Genomic DNA, 23299 nt, shown 5'->3' with positions numbered 1-23299 from the left:
ATACTTAAAATATCTCACAAAATGCCATATTTCTTGAAAAAGAAAAATGTAATTTATCATTATACACAGTGTGTGTGAGTGTGTGTGTGTGTACATACCTTCTGTACGCCAATGATGGGGACAGAGCCTCAAACATGCTATGCAGGTTTTCTACTACTACTGAACTGCACTCTCAGAAAAAGAAAATATTGAAACAAAAATTCCTGATAAACCCTTAAGGTTTCTAGGGCTTTAAAAGCCTACTCAAGAAACAGCAAGATGTTCCAGTTGGTAGAAGTGCTACCAATTGTGAGAACCTGAGTTCATTTCCAGGACCAAGAAGGTAGAAGGACAGAACCAACTCCCCAAAAGTGTGACTTTCATACATGTGCTGTGGCACATATACAACCCACCCTCCACATATATACCACAATAAATAAGTGTAATAAAAATATTAAGCCAGGCATTGTAGCACATACCTATGTTTAAGACCAGTCTGAGTTTCAAAGCCCATGTCTCAAAACATTTTTTGAAAAGAGGGCTATCAATGTTAATGTCAAGATGGCTCAATGGGTAAAGCAGATTTGTAGCCTGAGTTCAATCACTGGAACTCATATGAAGGCGGAAAGAAAATGGACCCCACAGAGTTGTCCTCTGACCTCCACACATTGCCCTGTGGCACGTAAGTACAGCATTTTAATTTTTAAAAAATTACAATTAATATTTTATGGGTGCAATATGGTAGTTACTAGTCATATTCATCTACTTATATTTAAAGTAATAAAAATTAAAATTAGTTCCTTGAATACTAACAGCCACATTTCAGTTACTCAGGTCACTTGTACTCGTGGCTATTATGGTTGCAAGCACAGATACAGAACATTTCCATCAACACGGAAAGTTTCACTGAATAGCCTTGTTTCTAGAAACCATGAAGTATTTTTAGATAAAAATACACATGTCTTTACAATTTATTAAATACAATATGTATTTAATTACATAAACAATTTATTGAATATAATATGTATTTACAATGTATTACAAAAATACACATATGTATTTTTACAATTATACATTGTAAAAATACAAATGTGGGTTGGGGTAGTGAATAGTGATACAGATAAAGGAGGGAAAACAAAACAAAAAGGTAGCTAGCTAATGACTGATGATTTTTTAATGTAAAGAGATGGATAAACACTTATTTATTTATTATTATTTTCATTTTTATGTTGGAAGAGTTCCATGATTAAAAAATTAAATGAGGGGGCTGGAGAGATGGCTCAGCTGTTAAGAGCACTGACTATTCTTCCAGAAGTCCTGAGTTCAATTCCCAACAACCACATGATGGTTCACAACCATCTGTAATGGGATGCAATGCCTTCTTCTGGTGGATCTGAAGGGAGCAACAATATACTCATATATATTAAATAAATAAATCCTTTAAGAAATAAACAGAAGTATTTCAATTAAAACTAAGGTTATCAGGACAGTGAGATTCTGTCTCTAAAACGACAATAACCAAAAAAATTGTGCCTAAAAATGAAATGAGTAAATTAAAAACAAAAAAAAAAGGGGGGGTCACCAATAGAAGAGTTAGAGAAAGGACGGAAGGAGCTGAAGGGGTTTGCAACCCCATAAGAAGAACAACAATATCAACCACCCAGACCCCCAGAGCTCTACAGGGACTGAGCTACTAACAAGGGGTACATACACAAGGGACCCACGGCTCCGGCTGCATGTGTAGCAGAGGATGGCCTTGTCAGGCATCAATGGGAGGAGAGGCCTGTGAAGGCTCAATGCCCCAGTGTAGGAGAATTTGAGGGTAGAAAGGCAGGAAGTGAGTGGGTAGGTGGGGGAACACACTCACAGAAGGAGAGGGGAGGGGATAGGGGAACCGGGAAAGGGGATAACATCTGAAATGTAAATAAAGAAAATATCCAATAAAAACAAACAAACAAACAAAAAAACCTAAGGTTCATCTGGCTGGAGATGGCTCACTGGCTAAAAGGTACTTGCCACCAGGCCTGATGACCTAAGTTTGATGCCCTAGACCCTCCAAGGTAGAAGTTATCTTCTGCCTCTAACCTCCACACAAGAACACACACATGTATATACCACATACATGTAAATGAACACAAAAAGTAAAAATAAAATGGGAGGAGCTGAAAAGGTAGCTTACAATCAAGAGCACAGCTCTTGTCAAGGACTCAGGTTCAATCCTAGCATCCACGTAGCAGCTCACAATGATCTGTAACTCCAGCTCCAAGTGATCTAATGTTTTCTCTTCTGGTGTCCATGGGCACCAGGTACACACATAGTATACATACACACACGCAGGCCAAACAGATATAATTAAATAATCTAAAATAACAGTACAAGGGTTATCATAAGGAAAGCTGGACAAAGCTTTAGTAATGCAGACCAGTTTAAATCTTCATTCTGACCTTTTCTTTTCTGTTTTTTCCTTTTGGTTTTTCGTTTTGTTTGTTTGAAATGTAGGTATATTCATACACATGTAGGCACACGTGTCCACACCCTGAAACCAGATGAGCACATCCCAAGCCCTCCCCTACTTTCTACCTTAGCCCTTTGAAACAGGGTTCTCACTGGACTAGGAACTTAGTTTCAGCTATGTTGGTCAGTAAACCCCCTAAAATCATGAGGAGGATAGTGGCTTAGGTGCCATATGTACTTTATATGAGTACTTGGAATTTGAAATCAAGTCCTCAGACTCACATATGTGTTCTTAGCCACTGAACCATCTCCCAAGTTCCTGTCCTCCTGTACCTTTAAAAGAAATTCTGACTACTCTGAGTGTCTCACTTTTCTTAACTGCAAAATATGAAATGTAATTCCTATACTGCACAGAGCTGTTGTAGAAATCAAAAATTAGCCAGGCAGTGGTGGCACATGCCTTTAATCCCAGCACTTGGGAGGCAGAGACAGGCTTTCTGAGTTCAAGGCCAGCCTGGTCTACAGAATGAGTTCCAGGACCGCCAAGGCTGCACAGAGAAACCCTGTCTTGAGAAAACCAAAAAAAAAAAAAAAAGAAGAAGAAGAAGAAATCAGAAATTGTATCACCCAGAATGTCCTATCCCCTGCTTCCAATCACCTCAAAGCGAGACTATGACACGTTACACAGTGAGCTCTCATTAACTGGTATACAGGGTTTATTTTAGGCCATTTGGGTATTACTCAGAACACCACATGAGAAGTACCATTAAAGATGGACAAATGCTGACTAAAGGCTCAGTTATTTTTCGAAGCGTAAAATGATAAGCTTCTAATGTCAGTAGTTGAAGACAGCCCCTTCTCTTGACTGCCTTTAATAAATTCTGAGTGTCAACAACATGCCAGGCACTATGCTGGATGCCTTCGTGCTTTTCAAGAACAGACTCCCAGGCTCCTGATGTAGGCCCTTAAGCAAGGGTAAATATTCCAAGTAAGGAACCTGTTCCCAAAAACTGGCCTCATTCACTCTGAGGCACAGAAACAACCTCATTACTCTATTTTTGATGTCCAGTCCACTATTCTGCATACATTACATATTTTCTCCTTGAGAATGTGCTATTACCCTAAAAAAAAAAAAAAAAAAAAAAAAAAAAAAAAAAATCTTTCCGTTTCCAAGTCTTACCAACATTTCATTACAGAATACTATTTAACTTTTTTGGGTAATAGCTCCCTTTTATTAAAAAAAAAAAAAACAACTAATTTTTGGTTGTTTTTTATTAGTTTCTATTTTAGCATCAGTAGTGCACAAAGAAGCACCAGATTGGAGTCGGTGAGAAGGCTAAGCAAGTTAACAGTGCTTGCCACCATGCCCAATGACCTGATGACCCCAGGATCTCTACAAGGCATAAGAAGATAAATTTCTGAAAACTGCCCTCTGACCTCTATACATATGTCATGGTACACACACCACCCCAATGTACACAATAAATATAGATATGATTTTTTAAAAGTAGAACTAGATCATCTACACTTGTGATAGATTTCATGTAAATGTGGTTGCCTCCATAGTAAAAGTGTATACTCCAGTAGGCACAGTGCCTAGCACAGTGCTGGAAAAAACTATAACTATAACTATTACACTAGTGCTTATTGACTAAAGCATCCTCCATAAATAACATGTACATGATGTGTGCAGTCTATATTCCCACCCTAACTTATGTCAGAAAATCTCAGTTGCTCAGCAGAAGATGTAATGTGCAGCTATACGCTATCTGGCTTCAGTATTGTGACAACTGGTGATTATGCTGGGTTTGAGCTTTACATAATCACAGAAAGAAGTACCCAATAAATCAAGATAGAAATGCACATAGCCATTCATGGAACGCGTGGTAGGTAGTTTATTACTCCTACTCTGTCTCTCTCATGAGAGCTGTCTCTGATGCCGATTCATGTGTGGAGAGGCATTCCTTCCATGAATTCTTTTCTCCCATCCCAAGATAATGGTAATGATAAGGTCCATTCAAAGAATTTTAGGTATGGAAACTTTATAACGCTTTGAGTTTAATTTCCACCACCATCAAAACCAAACCAACCAATAAACAAATAAACAAAAACCCTAAATGGGCAGCCCAGATACTGTCTAGTCACATAAATTTGGTAAATTTAAAAAAAAAAAAACACTTTTCTATGGAATTCTTCACCTACTTATTGAACTGGAGTTGTTCAAAACTATATTCAAAGAATAGCTAGCACAAATGCTAGAAAAAAAAATATCTCTGTCAGCACTCTAGGTTTCTTTTAAAATTCTCACTATAAATAGTCCTTTGAGACATACTCTTATTTCAACAACTAGTCCTATATCTATGATATTTCAAAGTCAAAAGGCGAGGCAAAGAAAACCAAATCAATGATTATATCTCTTCATGCCTCTGTAACCCAATCAACATTTCCCTTTCAAGGCTAAAACCAGAGCTTTGGGTCTGGACAAAAATAAACTAGTACAACAGTTAACTCATACCACTAGGACTGATACTATCCCTGCAACAAAAGTAAGATTTCCCAAAATAATGTGCAAGACCAGAACCAGATGCATGAGTCCCAGATACTTTGTATAAAGCCACAGCACCACTAGAACTGCAGACCATGGGTATTAGGGAAAAGAGGCAGGGAGGTAGCTCACAGGACAGCAGGTGCTTACCTCCTGAGGGAGTCTTCTTCAGAGCTTTCTTCAGGCATATCCTGATGTAAGGCTTCCTGTGAGACAGTTCCAGATCTGCTGGACTGGGTATAAATTCGTTCCCAGTGGCCTGTCTCCTGGTTAAAGGCCACCCCCACAGTCCTCTCCTCTTGTGAACTAGCAGAGCTGCTCAACTCCAGCCTGCTGGAGCTAGGCATTTGGCCCTCAGTCCGCTCAAGAGGTGGTAGCTGGTTGCCACTTGGTGGCATGCCCTCAAAGGTAGTAGAGACGTGCCAGGAAGAGCTAGCCTCACCAGATGAGTAGTTAGGTGTGGTTCTTTCCCAACGAAGGGTATCATTGTTGAAGGTTAGAAGATTATGGCAAGCACGGCATCGATTAAGGTGGCCCCGAGACAGGTTAGAGTTGTTCTCACTGCTGTGGGGGGCAGGCTGATGGGAAGGACCTGGTCTCTCAGATTCAATATTATTGTTGAGCATTTCCTGAGCCTGTTGGGTTTGGGGAGTTTCCCCACTCAGGCTCTGATCCAGCTCCTGCAGCCTGTCATACTCCAAAAAGAAGCGTCTCAGGTCACATTGAAGCTCATGGCGAATGTTGCCTGAGTTGTTGTGGCTGGAACCATTCCCTCCATCTGACTCAGTTGCCAACCCTGATGATGGAAAACCCCTCCCTTCTGTGGCTGAAGTGTACACAGATGCCTGAGAGCCACCTTCCTGCTGTCTCAGTACAGAAAGCAAACTCACTGATGAGGCACTTGTCCTCGGTGGGGGCATAGATTCTACCTCAGAACGTGAGTTCAGAGTGAGTACTGTCCGGGTCCACTCAGAACCTGTCAGCCCAGGGGCTAGTTCTCTGTGATACCTAGAAGGGTGGCTAGACAAAGGGCCCCCCAAAGAGCGACGGGTAGGACCCAGACTGAGGTTGCGGAGCGTGTTGCCCGCAGTGCTGCTCTGGACTGTACTGAAGGCAGACGGCCGGTTCAGGAGGCCCTGGTCCTGCTGCGTTGATGAAGCCTGCTCCGGGGGGTGGAAGGGCTCGGTCTGTACAAAAGAAAAGGAAGGGGTAGTAGCTCTGGCAGAAGCAGGGGGGACACTGTCCTGGTGTGGCAAGAGGGAAGGAACTCGAGTGCCAGCACAGCGGCTGCAAAGGCACAGGATCCCAGGGTGCTGGCAGCACTCAACTGTGGTGGGGTAACTGACCCGCTGTCGGAGTCTGATGTAAGCGGAAGTCCTGGGACGCTCCGTGGAGGGCTGAGGGGGAGGCGGTGGGGGTGAGGGGGTAGCAGAATCTTGTACTGTGCTTTGCTCTCCCACCTGGATGCCAGAGGAGCGGGAGGACAGCATGTGCAGGAAATTGTGAAGGAGAGGTGTCCGGCGGACTGGCTGTGATTGCAGGAGGGCACGCTGACGGTAGTGAGATAACTCTGTTCCATCTATAGGGATTTCTGGTTCATCATCACCCTGAAACATGGACCAGCAGGAGGACAGAGTAGAGCACAACAATTAGACAGAACCTCCAAACAAATCAAGAGAAACTTAAAACTGACTGATAATCATCCAAGAAGAACCACCTCCATCAATAAGCAAAAACTCTCTCCCCATAAAGTAATGAAAACTGGCTTCAGATTGAAAACTATCATGTGGTATTAAATTATGCATTTCCAATTGGCAACATATCTAAATGAGTACAGGCAAAACAAGTATTTTATAACAGGCATCTCTGTGACACAGAAGCAGTATGGGGAAACAATAGTCAACCAGCCAGGGGCATATACATGATGAAGACAAGTTATTTCCTTTTTTATTTTAGATTTATTTATATTTTATTTTATGTCTGCATGCTTTTGCCTGCATGTGTTTATGTGTATCACATACATGTATGGGTCTATGGAGGTCAGCAGAAGGAATCAGATACCTAGAACTAGAGTTACAGATGGTTGGGAACTGCTACATGAGTGCTGACATTCAAACCAGGGTCCTCTGCAAGAAACATAAAGTGCTCTTAACTGCTGAGCCATTTCTCCAGCCTCTGGTTACTTCTTTCTTTTTAATATTTAGTTTTAGAAGCCAGAGAGATGGCTCAGTGATTAAAATACTTGTTGCTTTTGCAGAGGACCTGGGTTTGGTTCCCAGGATCCACATGGTGGTTACAACTGGCTGTAACTCCAGTTCCAAAAAATCTAATGTCTTCTTCTGGCCTCTGTGGTCACTATATAAACACATTACACACACACACACATTCAGGCAAAATTCCTACACGTATTTTTTAAATTATTGTTTGTTTGTTTATATATGTGTGTGGGTCTATGTGTGGCTATATGCCACACACATCTAAACACTGGGAACAGGACAGAAAAGGGCACTGGATTTCTTAGAGCTAGAGTTATGGGCAGGAGTAAGCAGCCCAAAACAGGGACTGAAAACAGAACTCATGTCCACATCAATAGAAGTACACTACTTTTAACTGCTAAGTCCATTTCTCCAGCTCTGACAAGGCTTGTTTCTCATGTTTTATTCACAAGGGTTAAAAAATTGACTCTCCTGTGAAAATTATATAACTTTTGATAGCATCAGAAATTAATTAAAATCTTGATGGAAAAGAATTACAGAAATGTTAAGAACTAAAATATAATCAGAATTACATTTTAGTAATAATAAATTCATTATTATAATACATAATAGATATTTAATAATAAAGAAATAATAATATGATCAAAATTAGAGTACTAGTTTAGAGAGTACCTCACAGTTCGACTAGAGTTGGATGGTTGGACCCTGCCTTACCTGCTGATTAGAAGGGTTAACAATAGCTGTAAGTAAGTAGTGTCCAAGTGGATCAAATCTCACCAAACTGAAATATAAAAGAACAAGGGACAAAGACCATGTTAACTGAGAAATGGAAATTGTCAGACTACACCCTTCATGCTTTCAAAACTCTTTATTTTCTCCCCCTCCCAATCACTTCTGAAGATAGTTTATCTATGTAGTCCAGGTCATCTTCAGACTCACAAATGTTCTGCCTCAGATTCCTGAATGCTACACATCTGCCTAGTCTTTCAGAAAATTTTAAAGACATTAAAATAAAGGTTTATGTTGTTTCCTAATGCATTAAGAAAGAAATTTCACTTTTCTTTCTTTCTCTCTCCCTTTCTTTCTTTCTTTCTTTCTTTCTTTCTTTCTTTCTTTCTTTCTTTCTTTCTTTCTTTCTTTCTTTCTTCCTTCCTTCCTTCCTTCCTTCCTTCCTTCCTTTCTTCCTTTCTTCCTTTCTTTCTTTTTTTTGAGACAGGGTCTTATATAGTTTACAAGTCAACAGCTGGTTATAGATGACCTTAAACTTTTGATTCTTCTGCCTTTACCATCTCAGTATTGGTATTACAGGTGTGCACCAACACACTTACCTTATGTGCAACTAAGGATCATTCATGCAAGACAAGCCATTCTATTAACTTGGGCTACATCCTCAGGTAATGGTTTCAGTTTTGAAAAATATCCAGGCTTACATCACAGTTAGCAGCTACATTAAATAAGTATCTGTTCAACATGTAAGAGCCCATTTAAATGGTAAGTCAGAATACTGCCACACAGACTCAGGTTTCCCTTTATACAGCTGCTACACTTAGCAAAAAGTACTCACTCTAGTGACAACAAAGTATCAGTATGAAGTGATATGGCTGGAAGCCAGAAAACCAATCTATATCCAGCCCTAAGAAAACAAGGTATCCAGTCTAATTTAGGCAGTGTATATCTTGTTTCTGTAGTGTGGAGAACTGAATCCAAGGCCATAGATGTAATAGGCAAGAGCTGTGCAATCTTACTACATACCCAGCTATACAGTGGTTTTGGTATTTTGGGTAGTTTTGTTTTTGTTTTTTTTTTTGTTTTAAGATAGTCTCACTATGTAACTGGTTATCCTGAAACTCACTATATAGAACAAGATGGCCTCAAACTCACAAAGATCTATCTATTCTGCTGATTCTACCTTCCAAATGCTTAGATTAGGGTGTGGACTACTATATCTAGCCTGGTATTTTGTTTTGTAAGACAGAGTCTTGCTAACTAATCCAGGAAGACTTAGACTCCTTATATAGCTCAGATACATGTCTATATCTCTATTTTATAACTTGATAAATATAAATACAAATATAAAGTAAATAGCCAATAGTAAGTAAGCAATCAGCCACCAAGCTATCAAGTTACTCATTTATTTTTGAGAGGCTTCCCAAAGGGTAAGCCCAAGTGCAGACAGCCTGAAACCTAAGTAGGATTTTATCAAACGACCCTGATCTGCAGAGACCACAAGATGAGGCCATAATTAAAATGAACTGCTTCTGGGCTAATCAGTCATGATGATGCTAACAAATACCCTAAAGAAAACTAATGACTGTTCTAAGTAGAGATAACAACCTGTCTCCTGAAATAACAGTAGTTAAAAATATTCTTTCATGTCAGCCTGGTGCCTGATGCAGTTGACAGAACACAGCACTTACCGGACACGTTCCATCTCACTAGCTGTTTTCACCACAGCAAAGGGCTCCCGACGACTCCAATCCCAGAAATGGATCTCATTTGCAGTGGCAATCAGTAGGAGCTGAGCCGTAGGGTGGAAAGCCAAGGAGGCTATGGCATTGTTGCTATCTGTGAACCAGCTTTCACTGCCACCCTGCAAATGAATCAATCCAAAAATATTCTCAGAATACAAACTACCAACAAGACTGGGGAGTCCATGTGAAGAGAATTACATTGAAGAGCTAAATATGATTAATCCCAGCACTTGGGAAGCAAAGCAAGAAGACTGACACGAATTTGAGGCCAGCCTGAACATACAGTGATACCTAGTCTCAAAGAAAAGGTGGGGGGGGGGGGGACAGGGAGGGGCAGGGGAAGAATGGGAGAGAAAAAGAGAAGGGGGTCTATATAGAATTATATAGCTTGGTGGTAAAGCATGTATTTCACATATATGAAGTCCTGGGTTTGATCCCTAGTATTTCCACTTGCAATTGCAATCTTTATCAAAACACAATGGTAGATGGCTTTAATTCTAGCACTAAGAAGGCAGAGGCATGTAGATCTCCATGAGTTTGAGGGTAGCCTGCTCTACATAGACATTTCCAAGCCAGCCAGATTTGCATAGCAAGACTCTTGTCTCTAAATAAAAATAAATTTCCATTTGAGATAAAACGAATTCTTATAGGGCTTACTTTAAACATGTCTTTTATAAAAAAAACAATGTATATAAATAGTCATCTAGCAGTGGCAATAATTTATAGGACAAACATTAATGTCTTCGAGTCAATTATAAAGCTTCTACTCAGTTTCTGACAACTGTGACCATTCCAGCTTGGAGCAAGCATAGTGCAGAGCAACCCACTAGCCTTATCAGGACAGGGCTTGTGTGTCGATCATGAGCATAGTACTCCAAGACAATCCATGTTAGAGCCTCCTCCTATACAATCTTAAAATGAGCTGGTGGACTCATTTTAATTTATGTTTACTTCATAATGGATAGGTAGGAACTAGAGTTTCCATCCTTTAAGTGAGCAATATAGTACTAACAAAGTGGTTAGTTTCTCAGCCAGAAGTAAGAATCTAATGGCAAATATCTGTGTCTAGAATACCAAAGAAAAGAAAGCAGCCCAAAAAATACTTACATGTAAATCCCAAATCCTAACTTCCCCATCCAGGCAGCCAGAAGCAATAAGGCCTGAGATGGTGGGATGAAAAGTGACACACCATGGAGTACGGCGGTGTCCAATCAGAGAGTGAACACACTTGCCAGTCTTAACCTCTGTAATATAGATGTTATGGTTCACGTGTGTGGACGCCAAGAGAGTCCTAGGGAATCAAAATGTAGGAATAATTAAAAAACATGTTGGGGGGTAGAGAAATTTTACCAGCTTTAGAAAACAAAAAAAAACAACATTATTCCCTAAACTATTTACTACAAATGAAAGAAATGAAGGTATGCCTGCAAGGTAGTTTCTTTATACACAACAGAAATATTCTCATTTTTAAAGGCTTCTGGTTTTCCCACACTGTCACCAAATAATACATATTGCCTTCATTGCTGGTGTCTGTCTGTCAGGCAAAGCAATGTTAAGAGCCTAGTTAAATTCTGAGCCTTGACTTTCACAATTCTCTTCATAATTTTTTTTATTCTTCCAGGTGGCATTATTTGTTTACTTTCTCTTCATTTCTTTGTTCTTTGAAGATTTATTTATTTATTTTATGCATATGAGCACACTGTAGCTGTCTTCAGACACACCAGAAGAGGGCATCAGATCTTATTACAGATGGTTGCAAGCCACCATGTACTTGCTGGGAATTGAACTCAGGACCTCTGGTAGAGCAGTCAATGCTCTTAACCGCTGAGTCATCTCTCCAGCCCCCTTTTCTATCCATTTCTAATATATATTATAATTATAAATATATACATTATATATATATATATATATATATATATATATATATATATATATATATATATATATATATATATATATATATATATATAGTGTGTGTGTGTGTGTATACACGCCATATATACTTTCACACATTCATCCAGTGCTTCAAAGAGTCTCTATGGATTAATCTGGATGATGAAGCTAAACCAAGAGTACAGAAAGCCATGTCATCTCAAATCTTAAGCTACAACTAAGTATTAGGTACCTGTCTGGGCTGAAGGCCAGTAAGAAGGTCGAGCGTGGACTATCGGGCAGTTCTACTCTCTGGGAGAAAACAAACAAGCAAACAAATAAATAAATAAACAACACACACAGCATAGCATGATTTCACAGAAGCCACTCTAGTATCACAGTGCAAACTAAAAATCTGAAGATTTTAATCAAATTATAAACTAAGATAAATCTAAATTCAGGAAGAACATTTCTATTCTTATCTTTTACATTATAAACCAATTTCCCAAACTAGCTCTATCAAGTCTCACGGACAAGATAAATTATATCACCACCCTACCATTAATCTATTCTACGGTACCAATTTACTGACATCCCCACAAATCCGAGGTCAAGGACACCGTTCTCTTACCTTGCCCTCCCATTTCATCCATCGAGTCTTATCCTCCACCAGCTCCTGCAGAAGTCGCTGGGCACCCATGGCACGAGTGCCCCGTTCTCGACCCCAGAGGATTCGCACAGCATTCTTCTCTGGGACAACTTTCATGGTGCTCAGGAGCCACTGTCGCACCAGGGATCAGAACTGAAGGAGCAAGTAATAGCTCCACACACAGAAATAGCTAAAATGAGGCCATTCAGGTCCTTGTCAACTGTCCTCATGGAAATCTAAGGAATAAAGAATAATGTCAAATAATGCCTATTCTATATCAGAGAATCTTCCATTACAAATACAATTCTAGCTCAAAGGAGAAAGTGTTCTTTTCATATATAACTATGGTTTCCTAAAAAAGGTGTATCTTCCAGAATTTTTCTTTCAAAAATATTTTATCTTGTCATATTTCTTCTACTTTATATATGAAAAACTGGACATTTTCAACCACTGACCATATTCAGTTCTTATTCTTTCATAAAGCAGAAAAAAAATGCTCTTAATAAAAATGTCTAAAAACTCTCCTTAAAAACAAAATGTAGAGTTATGGATGTGGCCTAGTGGTACAGGCCCAGGGTTCAATCAATCCCTAGCACAACAAAAAATAAACAGCTAGGGAGACAGGGAGATGGCTCAGTGGGTAGAGAGCTTGCCACCCAAACATGAGTTCAGATCCCTAGCACCCGTGTAAAACTCCAGGCATTGTAGTCCTACCAGTATCCTAACACTGGGAAATGGAGCCAAGCAGAATCCTGGAAAGTCAGTGAGCTCCAGACTCTGTCACAAAAGTAAGGAGAAGAGCAACTGAGGAAGACACCTAGCATCTACCTCTGGCTTCCACACATGTACACTGTGGTACTTTGAATGGTGAATGGGCCCCACAGGCTCATGTAGTTAATGCATGCTCAGTGGAACTGTTTCAGGAAGGATTAGGTGGTGTGGGCTTGTTGAGGAAGATGTGTCACTAGTAGTAAGCATTTAGTTTTCAAAAGCCAATTCTAGGCAGGCTCTCTCTCTCTCTCTCTCTCTCTCTCTCTCTCTCTCTCTCTCTGCTTCTTGTTTGTCATTCATATGTAAATTCTCAGCCACTGTTCCGCACCATGCTCCCAACCATGATGGTCACAGACTTACCCTCTGAACCAAGCCCTTGAAAGCAAGCCCTTAACTGAATGGCTTCTTTTTTATCAATTGCCTTGGTCATAGTGTCTCTTCACAGTAACAGAAGAGCAAGTAAGACAAACATGAACATGTACACATATACATACCACCATTCGCAGTAAACAAACAGAAATAACTAAGCCAGGACGCAGCTCATAGACCTCTTTCCTGTTTAGCATGCACAAGAGCCTGTATTCAATTTCTAGCACTCCAAAAAGTATCAGTAATACTTTAAAATACTTTTGAAATTTAGGGCACAGTAGCTTAGACAAGAATTATACAGAAGGCTGTGGTGGGGGCCGGTGTAAGGCTCAGTAGTAGGATGCTTGTCTAGCATCTCTAAAGCCCCTGGTTTTGTCCTTAACACTGGAAAAACAAAAAGAGAGAAAGTGGGGAGGAAAGAAGGGGAGACAATTAAAAAATACAATGGTTGATTCTGAGTGGTAGCTTAAGGTAACTAAAAAATAAAATAAAATAAAAAAAACATAGTTCATATAGTTCAGGCTGTCCTCAAACTATGCAGCTTCATCTTCTGACCCTCCTGTCTCCACTCCCCTAGGGCTTGGATTACAAACTTGTCACCGTGACTAGTTTATATGGGGCTGGGAAGTAAATCCAGGGCTTTATTCATGCAAGGCAAGCAGTCTACCAACCAAGGTATATATGTCCCATGAACTGATAATTCTAAGAGGTGGTTTTTCTACTTCAGTTTCAAGGAAAGGGTCTATAGAGGCCAAACTGGCCTCAAACTCCTGCTCCTAGTGTTTCTACCTGTAAGTACTGGGATTTCAGCACTATACCTGGCTTCTTCTAGCTTTTCGAAATTTCAAAAGTAGTAACTGTCAAGAGTGGATTATTGTGTAAACCTATAATTTCAGCACTCTGGGGCCAAGGACGAGATGACCAACGTTTTGAAGCCAGTCCAAGCTACTGACAAATTCCAAGACATTCTGAGCTGCAGCGCAAGCCTTTATCTTAAAAAGTGGAATGTGGCAAGACAGCTCAGTGGGTAACGGCAATTGCCACAGAGACCAGAGTTTGATCCCCATAGTCACTGTAAAGGTAGAAGCAAAGAACCAGCCACACCAAGTTGTTCTCTGGCTTCCATACATACACATGCACAAAAAAAAGTCTTTTAAATTTAAAAAAAAAAAAAAAAAAAAAAAAAAAACAAGGGGAACTAACTGCTTAATTTTGAGAGTCAACAATAACTGCCTCCTTCTATTTCTCAAAAGGCTGCAATCTACAAAGCACACAACCAGATGCATAGAAATACAGACATAAGGAAAAATATTTATAGCTTGTACTGAAGGAGTTTTCTTCCTGGAGCATTAAAATGGATAAGGTCAGTAAGATTCCACGGTAAGGCAAGTCCTAAATTCCTAGGCCCATAGTCAGTTTCCTACAGAGTGCTAAACACAAAGCTTTGCTTTACTCTTTTTTTTTAAGATTTATTTATTTTATTTATATGAGTACACTGTAGCTGTCTTCAGACACACCAGAAGAGGGCATCAGATCCCATTACAGATGGTTGTGAGCCACCATGTGGTTGCTGGGAATTGAACTAGGGACCTCTGGAAGAGCAGACAGTGCTCTTACCCTCTGAGCCATCTCTCCAGCCCTTGTTTCACTCTTATGGTATAATTTGTTTTGTTGCTTTGCTCTGTCTGGGTGCTGGGACTTGACCCCTGACTTTGCTTGTCAAGTACTGTACCACCATGACCAATTATCACCAACTATTGACCAACAAAATATGCACACAGTGAAAATGTCAACAAGAGTTGCAAAACGACCTCCAGAGTAGGCTAGAGCTGAATAACAGAAGGCAATCTCTAGTGAGCCTGCTCCAGGAGTCCCTTTGTTCAAACTGATCGTAAAAATAAAAGGTAAGAAATTACGTTTTACTACTAACCAAGAAGGTTAACAGAAAAACAGTTCCTATTAGTTCCCCTTAACTCTATGCTAAAACTGTAATTCTTTTAACCTAGTACAGACATTCAGAAGAAATACTTTGAAACTCCTTTGACCTATCAATACAACATAAAGTACATTGAAACCTTTTATAATCTCACAAGCAGCAGAAAGAGTAATAGAAGTCCCATTTCTTTGTGTGTATCTGGGTGTGTTTCACAGAATAACCTGCAGGAGTCAGTTTTCTCTCTCCATCATATGGGTTCCAGGAATTAGACTTCGGTCATTAGGCAGCAAGCACCTTTACCCCTTGAGCAACCACCTCACTGGTCCAGGCCCCCCTTGAAAAAAAAAATAAAAATAAATGTTCCTTTCTGTCCTCTTGTAACTCAAAAGGAAAAACAAAGTACAGGTTACAAATATTATATGATTCAAAGAACTATAATATAACCTTCAGTTCCTACAGAAATTAAAATGAAAGGAAAAAAGGAAGGAAGGAAGGAAGGAAGGAAGGAAGGAAGGGAGGGAGGGAGGGAGGGAGGGAGGGAGGGAGGGAAAGGAAAGAAGGAAAGGAAAGGAGGAAAGCAAGTGGGAGGGAGGGAGGGAAGGAGGAAGGCAGGGAGGGAGGGAGGGAGGGAGGGAAGTTTCTACAAATATCATCAAGACAACTTAAAAAAAAAAAACTAATCAAGACTATCAAAAAAGCCAGGCAGTGATGGCACATGCCAGTGGATCTCTGACTTCAAGGCCAGCCTGGTCTACAGAGTGAGTTCCAGGACAATCAGCTACACAGAGAAACTATGTCTCGAAAAACAGAAACAAAACAAAACAAATTACCAAAAAGCATATCTATCAATTTCCAGGGACCTAAACTCAAGAGTTCAAACCATTAACAATCTGACTGACAGGTGGTCAAAACTTAAAGGCACAACAATAATTGCATTCACACCCCATCCATCCCCCAAATATATTTGCTATTATTTAAAAGAAAGTGGATTTTTTTGTTGGTTTGTTTGAAACAGAGTCTCACTGTGTACCCCTGATACCCTAGAACTCACTTTGCAGACCATACTGGCCTTGAACTCACTGAGATCTGCCTGCTTCTCTGCCTCTCAAGTGCTTGTACTAAAGACAAGCCCCATCACCATATGAGAGGAGTGCCTTATCCCACATAGCCAAAAGAAGCCAGATTAAACTAAAAACAGATAGGCCTGTTGAAGGAACTCTAATCAGCCCCAGTATTGCAAACATGGCCTAGGAAGCCTTGGCCTTCTCTCCCATTTTTTCTGCCTTGCTAATAAATATTAAATTGTATTTCTAAACCTAGGCACCAACGTGTGTTCCCTTATTTGGCTAGTTCCTCCTCCTAAGGCTGACTACCAAAGTACAGTTATCAAAGTAGTATTAGTCTAGCAATCACCAATTAGCGTGCCCAATTATAATTACACCTAATCCAGCCCAGGGTTTCCCTTTTACCTTTATAGACCACCATGTTCCTAAGTGTTGCATCTGTCTCCTATCTAAAGGCAGTCCTTTATCCCCCTCTAGGACAGATAGATATCCCTTCTCCTTTTGTTCCCTTCCCCTTCTCCCTCTTCCTTTATCTGTTTCTTAGTTCCTGGCCTTTGTCCCTCTGGGGCAAATAAATCTCTTTTGTGCTGAGAACTTGGTCTTGGGGGTCCTGACTAAAGAGAAAGTGTCAATCAGGTGTTTTTCATTCCTCTTTTATGTTTGTTTTTGTGTGTGAGTATATGTTTGTTTTGTGTGTATTAAACCAGATGCGTTTTAAGCCACTATACAGTTTTTTAAGATTTTATGTATGTATGTATGTATGTATGTATGTATGTATGTATGTATGTATGTATTTGTGGTGGGCTTTTTTGTTTGTTTTTCTGTTTTTTTTGAGACAGGGTTTCTCTGTGTAGCCCTGGCTGTCCTGGAACTCACTCTGTAGACCAGGCTGGCCTCGAACTCAGAAATTCGCCTGCCCACCGCCTGGGATTTTATTTATTTTATGTATGTGAGTACAGTTGCTCTCTTCAGACACACCAGAAGAGAGTATTGGATCCTATTACAGATGGTTGTGAGCTACCATGTGGTTGCTGAGAATTGAACTCAGGACCTCTGGAAGAACAGTCAGTGCTCTTAAGCACTAAGCCACCTCTCCAGCCCTCATTCTTCTTTTTAAAAAGGAAGAAGAGTTTCCCAATGTGTAAAGTAAAACAGAGACACAGAAAGTCCAGAATAGTCTCTGATGCCATTATGAAGTCCCCCAAATCAGTGCTTAATCACAAAAAGACATATGCAAGTAGGAGACAAAGGAATGTCATGACAAGAAGATGGAAATACACACACATACACACACACACACAATTAATGCCAAGATTCCCACTTACCTAAACATATAAGATTAACCACTCCAAAAAGATAAAGTAAAGGGAATTAACCTTTACAAATATTCTGGTATGTAATTATACTAACAACTCTATGCAAAAAATATCTAAAGTATGTCACAACTAACTAGAAACTAAGAGTTATAGGTTCTTCTTGCAATTTGATCATCTATGCTAATAATTTTATTCCATGCTCTAGTTAAGATTTGTGGGGAAGGGAAGGAAGGACAGACAGATGGATGGATGGATAGACTTTGGGTAAGTCACTTAACTTCTTTGTGACTCGGGGTACGCTTCTCTACTTTATAAGATTGTTATAAGGCTCCAATGAGTAAAGAGCAGTGGAAGTGTTAGCTTGTACTGCTGTTACATTATTAGTGAATTTCCTGAGTTCACTATGATTCCCCTCACTAAACCCACAGGTGCAGTTCTTCAAAATAGCAGATTTCTAAAAAACCATTTCAAAGGCAGTTACCACACAACAAAGTAAAATATACTCAGGACAAATAAAATGATTGTGTGGGTAAAATAACTAAATGCAACTGGGGCTATCTCCATATCAATAAAATGAGGCAAACAGAATTGAGATTAGGAATGAAAACAAAAATGTGCCCACAAACATGCATGCACATACACACACACACACACACAGAAGGGAGGAAGGATTTATTTATTTATTTATTTATTTGCCAAGTACAATTGTGTATCCTTTTAATACCAGAAGTTGGGAGGCAAAGGCAGGCAGTTCCAGGCCAGCCAGGGCTATACCATTTCAAGAGACCCTGTCTTTTAAAAAAAAAAAAATTTTTTTTTTATTTTAAAGTATGACTTTGTATGTGTACAGGGGCGTGCACACAAGTGCAGTTGCTAGTGGACTACAGAACAGGACATGGAATCCTCTGGAGGCAGAGTTTGTTTGAGGTGATAGGTCATTCATTCCACATAGGTGCTCAGAACTGAGATCAGGCCATATGCAAAAGTAGTATCTTCCCTTAAGTGCTGAGCCATTTGACCAGCTGATATTATAGCACTTGGGGAATATGATTCAGAAAATTAAGACTTTAGTTTGTCTGCAAAACCTCTGGTCCCCGCCAGCTCCCTACGCAGCCAAGGATGACCTTGAACATATGATCCTCCTGCCTCCACCTCCCCAAAATACCAGTACACCCAGTTTTCAATGTTAGGAGTCAAACCTAGTATTGACTTAATGCATGTTAGGCAACCATTCTAACAACTGAGCTTCATGCACACCAAGCCCCTGCTTAGCTATTAACAGAGCTCGGTTTCCTCATTTATTTAACTATTAACGTGTCTGCCACCTCAATGTGTCCATGAAGACAAAAAAGAATAAAATGAGCCATGAAGTACTGACACACATTCAGTAATATAATATGCAAGTTTTAATCCAAGGATTGTCTTGGGAAAAGAAATCACTATCCTGGAGTTGATGACATGGCTCAGCATTTAGTGGCACTACTGTCAAGTCTAACACCCTAAGTTCAATCCCTAAGACCCACATAGTAGGAGAGAACCAACTCACAAAAGCTGTCTTCTAACCTCTAAAAACGTGCTGTAAATTTCACGTGTGTATTTATACATAATACACAAGATAAATTTAAAAATATAATAAAAAGTATAAATCTAGGCTGGAGAGATGGTTCAGAGTCTAAAGTACCAGCTGTTCTTCCAGAGAACTTAGGTTTAATTACTAACACCTACATGACAGCTTACAACTGTCTGCAACTCCAGTTCCAGGGGACCTAATGTCCTTTTTCTGGCCTCAGGTACAAAGTACACACAAGATGCACAAACATTCACTAAGGCAAAATACTCATACACATATAATTTAAGCTTTAAAACCTCTAGACCAGGCATGAGGGCACACACCTATAATTCCAGAACTCCAGAGGCAGACGCTGATGGACTAAAGTCCTTAAGATTAAACAAGATCTAGAAAGAAAAAAAGAAGGGAGGGAGGGAGGGAGGGAGGGAGGGAGGGAGGGAGGAAGGAAGGAAGGAAGGAAGGAAGGAAGGAAGGAAGGAAGGAAGGAAGGAAGGAAGGAAGGAAGAGCAAACACAAGCTAAGTGGTGGCTGTGGGGCACACATTTAATGCCAACACTCTGGGAAGCAGAGAAGCAGGTGGATCTCTGAGTTCCAGGCCAGCCAAGAACAAGAGTGAGGTCTAGGACTGCCAGGGCTATTACAGAGAAACCCTATGTCAAAAAAACAAAAATGAACCAACAAAGACCGGAAAAAAGGGTAGAGAGAGAACTCCGTTGCAGTTAACAGCACAGCACCTGCTGCTCTTCCAGAGAATCCATGTTCAGTCCCTAGCATCCACATGGGGCTTCTCAAAACTGCCTATAACTCAAGCTTTAGGGCAGTGGTTCTCAACTTTCCTAATATTCCTCATGCTATGATGACCACAATCATAAAAGTACTTTGTTGCTACTTCATAACCACAATTTTGCTACTGTTGTGAATCATAATATAAATATTTGTGTTTTCCAATGGTCTTAGGTGACCCTGTGAAAGGGTCAGTCCACATTCACACAAAGGAGTTTTAGCCCACAAGTTGAGAAACACTGCTCTAGTGGATTTGATGCTGGCTGGCCTCCACTAGTACACACACACACATACAAACACACAGCACATACACAGATACAAATAACAAAATAATAATCCTTTTTTTAAAAAAATCTTGAGCTAGTTTTATAGCTCAGTGGTACAGTAAATGTGTAGGCATGCATGAAGCTGTGGGTTGATGTCCCACACCATCAAAAGAAAAAGAAAAATTTTTAAAATCCTTTAAATAAACCTAAGATCACTTGCATAACTAAAGTTCTCTCAACAACTGGAAAATTAACTACAAAATGTCAAACCTTTAATTAGAGGCCTAAAAGTAGCCTAGTGTTTTCTAGAAATGGCATGTGGGCACAGCCTCTACACACGGCTTTCTATAATCGGAAGTTTTGTTTTCATCAATAGGACCCTACTATAGGGCACACTACAGGAAGATTCAAACGGCACCAAATCTAAGCAGCTAGCACCACACCTCTAGTAACCGCACCTTTCTCCAAATAATTCTTGCCAGTTTTTTATACTAAACGTAGGGAGAAGACAGAATTTTGGGCAACATACCACACAAATCAGAAAATTTAGTCAAGGAAGTTCTGTGTTCCATACTCAGCACTGAAAAAAAGGAGAGGATGGGGAAGCTGGCACAATCTTGTAATTCTAGGGTACTTGGAAAGTTGAATCAGAAAAACTAGGAGTTCATCCTCAACTACAGCAATATAGCTGAAATCAATAATGTTGTGCCTGTCTCAGTAAAACTAACCCAATTCCATTTCTCCACCATTTATAGCCTCCTGATATAGCCCAGGCTAGTCTCTGATTTGAAATCCTCCAGCCTCAGTTTCACCAGTGTACAACTATGAATGTGTAACATCACACCCTATTCCATCATTTTCTTGGCATACAAAAGTTTCCTGATTTCTCAGAAATATCACTTAACCTCCCTGAACCTCAGTTGCCTGCCTCATCCATGAAACTGTAACTATCAGCAGTAGTATTCATTATAGAGTTAGCATCAGATTAAAAGATATACCATACAAAATCTGTTCACTACTATATTATTTCTAATGTTTGTGGTAGAGCAATAGCCCCACTCTGTAATGACAAATATAACAAAATAATTTTAGATCACAAGGCCCTGTAAAGCAAATTAACTTTAGAGGCCACAAGCTAGAGAATGGCCTGGGCTATACAGCAAGTTTCAGGTCAGCCTGGAGACTCTGCCTCAAAACAAAACAAACAAAAAATCCCACAACAGCAAGACATAGTGGCATACGCCTTTTATTCAGCTTTTGTGGAGCAGAGGCAGGCAGATTTCTGTAAGTTTCAGGACTGCCAGACCTATAGACTGAGACCCTATTTCAAAAAATCCAAAACAAATAGGCTTCTGAGTTCTAATTTTTAAAAATGTAACTCTTGCCGTTAAGTTTTTAGTTTGTGTATAGGGTGTAAATGTGTACATGCATGGCCCCTGTGCAGATATAAAATTGTTAGCAGGCTTGCCCGGAAACTCTGGACATTCCTATCCTTTCTCTGAAGGCCTCTCCCCCAGTACAACTTCTTATAGACTTCTACTGCCCAGCTTTCCTGGACCCTAACTCAAAAAATTACTTTCTTCTCCATTTCTCTCCTCTTGAAAGCTGTGGATAGTTACAGCTGGCCTCCCATGTTAATAAAATGTGTCCCATATGGTCTAGCAATTAGGTTCCTGAATTCACCCAGTGCAGAAATATAAAATTTATGCTGGGTGTGGTGGTAGATATCTAACCTCAGCAATCACTTCCAAGGCAATGATGACTTTCAGCCTATAGTCCAACCACCCCAACAAAGGTCAGCTGTGAATGGGAAGTCCAAGGATGTAGTAGTTGCTCAATCCCACAAGGCTAGTTGTTTCAGCTGGTTTTCTGTGCTGGCAAGTAATGCGAGCAGGCGAGGAAGAGTGACTCGTCCTTCTTCCAATGTCCTTACGTAGGGCTCCAGCAGGTGTGGCCCAGGTTAAGGGTGTGCACCACCACCCCTGGATCTGGGACTTGCTTTGTCCCAGGCTGATCTTGAACTTGGAGATCTCCTTGCCTTAGTTTTCTGGGATTAAAGGCCTGTACTACCTTGCCTGGGCCTAAGTTTTTCATAGCCTCTATGCCTCAAGATCTCCATGCCAAGATCCATGTGAGAAACTTGTGTCTTCCAGCTTCAAAATCTGTCTCACAGGTGAGCCCTCCTAATCCTGGATTGTCGTTCATTCCAGATATAGTTAAGCTGACAACCAGGAACAGCTATTACACCTCCACAGATACCAGCCATACAGACAGGCAAAACCCCTCATACACATAAAATAGTGTAAAAAATAGACAAAAATAGTCTTCCAGGATCAAATAAATAAAACAAGATTCTACAAAAGAAAAAGGGTCCACTGCAGCACTCTCAACATCATTTTCAATGAAACCTTTTACCGCTGTCATCTTTTTTTTCTTTTTGACAAATTTAAACTATGAGGTAATAGTTAAAATAACAGCTAACATTTATAGTGCCAGGCTCTTGATCATAACACTTTCCAACATTTTTTGGAAGTGATGCCTCACAGTGTAGCTCAGGTTGTCCTTCAGGTTATAATACTCTTGGCTTGTGTCTCAGATGCTACAATTACAGGCATTTCAAAGGAACTCCTTATGATTCTCACTAACCCCACCCAAACAAGAGATACAAAGAATCAGTCCCAGAGTGGAAGATCCATAATTTGAACCCAGAAAAGCTGATGAGTCTTTAAAAAAAAAAAAAGTCTTTAAAAAAAAAAAGAAAGAATGAATGAATGAATCTAGGCAATCTGACTCCAGAGTGTACACATCTAATTACCACAAGCAGAATCCCTACAGCATTCCCTCATTCATGTGCTGGCCTCACATATATTACATTAACCATGGTACACCTACTTTACACTTTATCAACTGCAAATCTGTATGCTTTATTGTATTTTTAGTGTTCATTTCCTCAGGTCATGAAAAAAGGGGACTTAGTAAGTGAATCAGTCTGGCAAAGTGCCTGCTATGCAACCTGAGTAGAGCCTTCAGCACCCATT

General features: G+C 40.0%; 1 protein-coding gene across 8 annotated transcripts in view; it reads right to left on the bottom strand.

The window, feature by feature from the left end:
• The window catches only part of Ambra1 (autophagy and beclin 1 regulator 1), a 191910-nt gene that overhangs the window by 141137 nt on the left and 27474 nt on the right, over nt 1-23299 (bottom strand). For 3 of the 8 annotated variants that reach the window (XM_052182980.1, XM_052182985.1, XM_052182983.1), the window contains 6 exons: nt 12169-12422; nt 11791-11849; nt 10773-10956; nt 9612-9784; nt 7909-7975; nt 5129-6585 (listed from right to left, as the gene is read on the bottom strand). In XM_052182980.1, the coding sequence (XP_052038940.1) occupies nt 5129-6585; nt 7909-7975; nt 9612-9784; nt 10773-10956; nt 11791-11849; nt 12169-12303 (2075 nt within the window). In that variant the 5' untranslated portion in view covers nt 12304-12422. Of the gene's footprint in view, nt 1-5128; nt 6586-7908; nt 7976-9611; nt 9785-10772; nt 10957-11790; nt 11850-12168; nt 12423-15401; nt 15597-23299 lie in introns of those variants that run through there. The other 5 variants (XM_052182981.1, XM_052182984.1, XM_052182986.1 and 2 more) reach the window with 3 other exon arrangements.

The sequence above is a fragment of the Apodemus sylvaticus genome, chromosome 5, assembly GCF_947179515.1.
Source record: "Apodemus sylvaticus chromosome 5, mApoSyl1.1, whole genome shotgun sequence".
Taxonomy (NCBI): domain Eukaryota; kingdom Metazoa; phylum Chordata; class Mammalia; order Rodentia; family Muridae; genus Apodemus; species Apodemus sylvaticus.
Note: the sequence above shows the minus strand (reverse complement) of the source record. Positions and strands in the feature narration are given on the sequence as shown.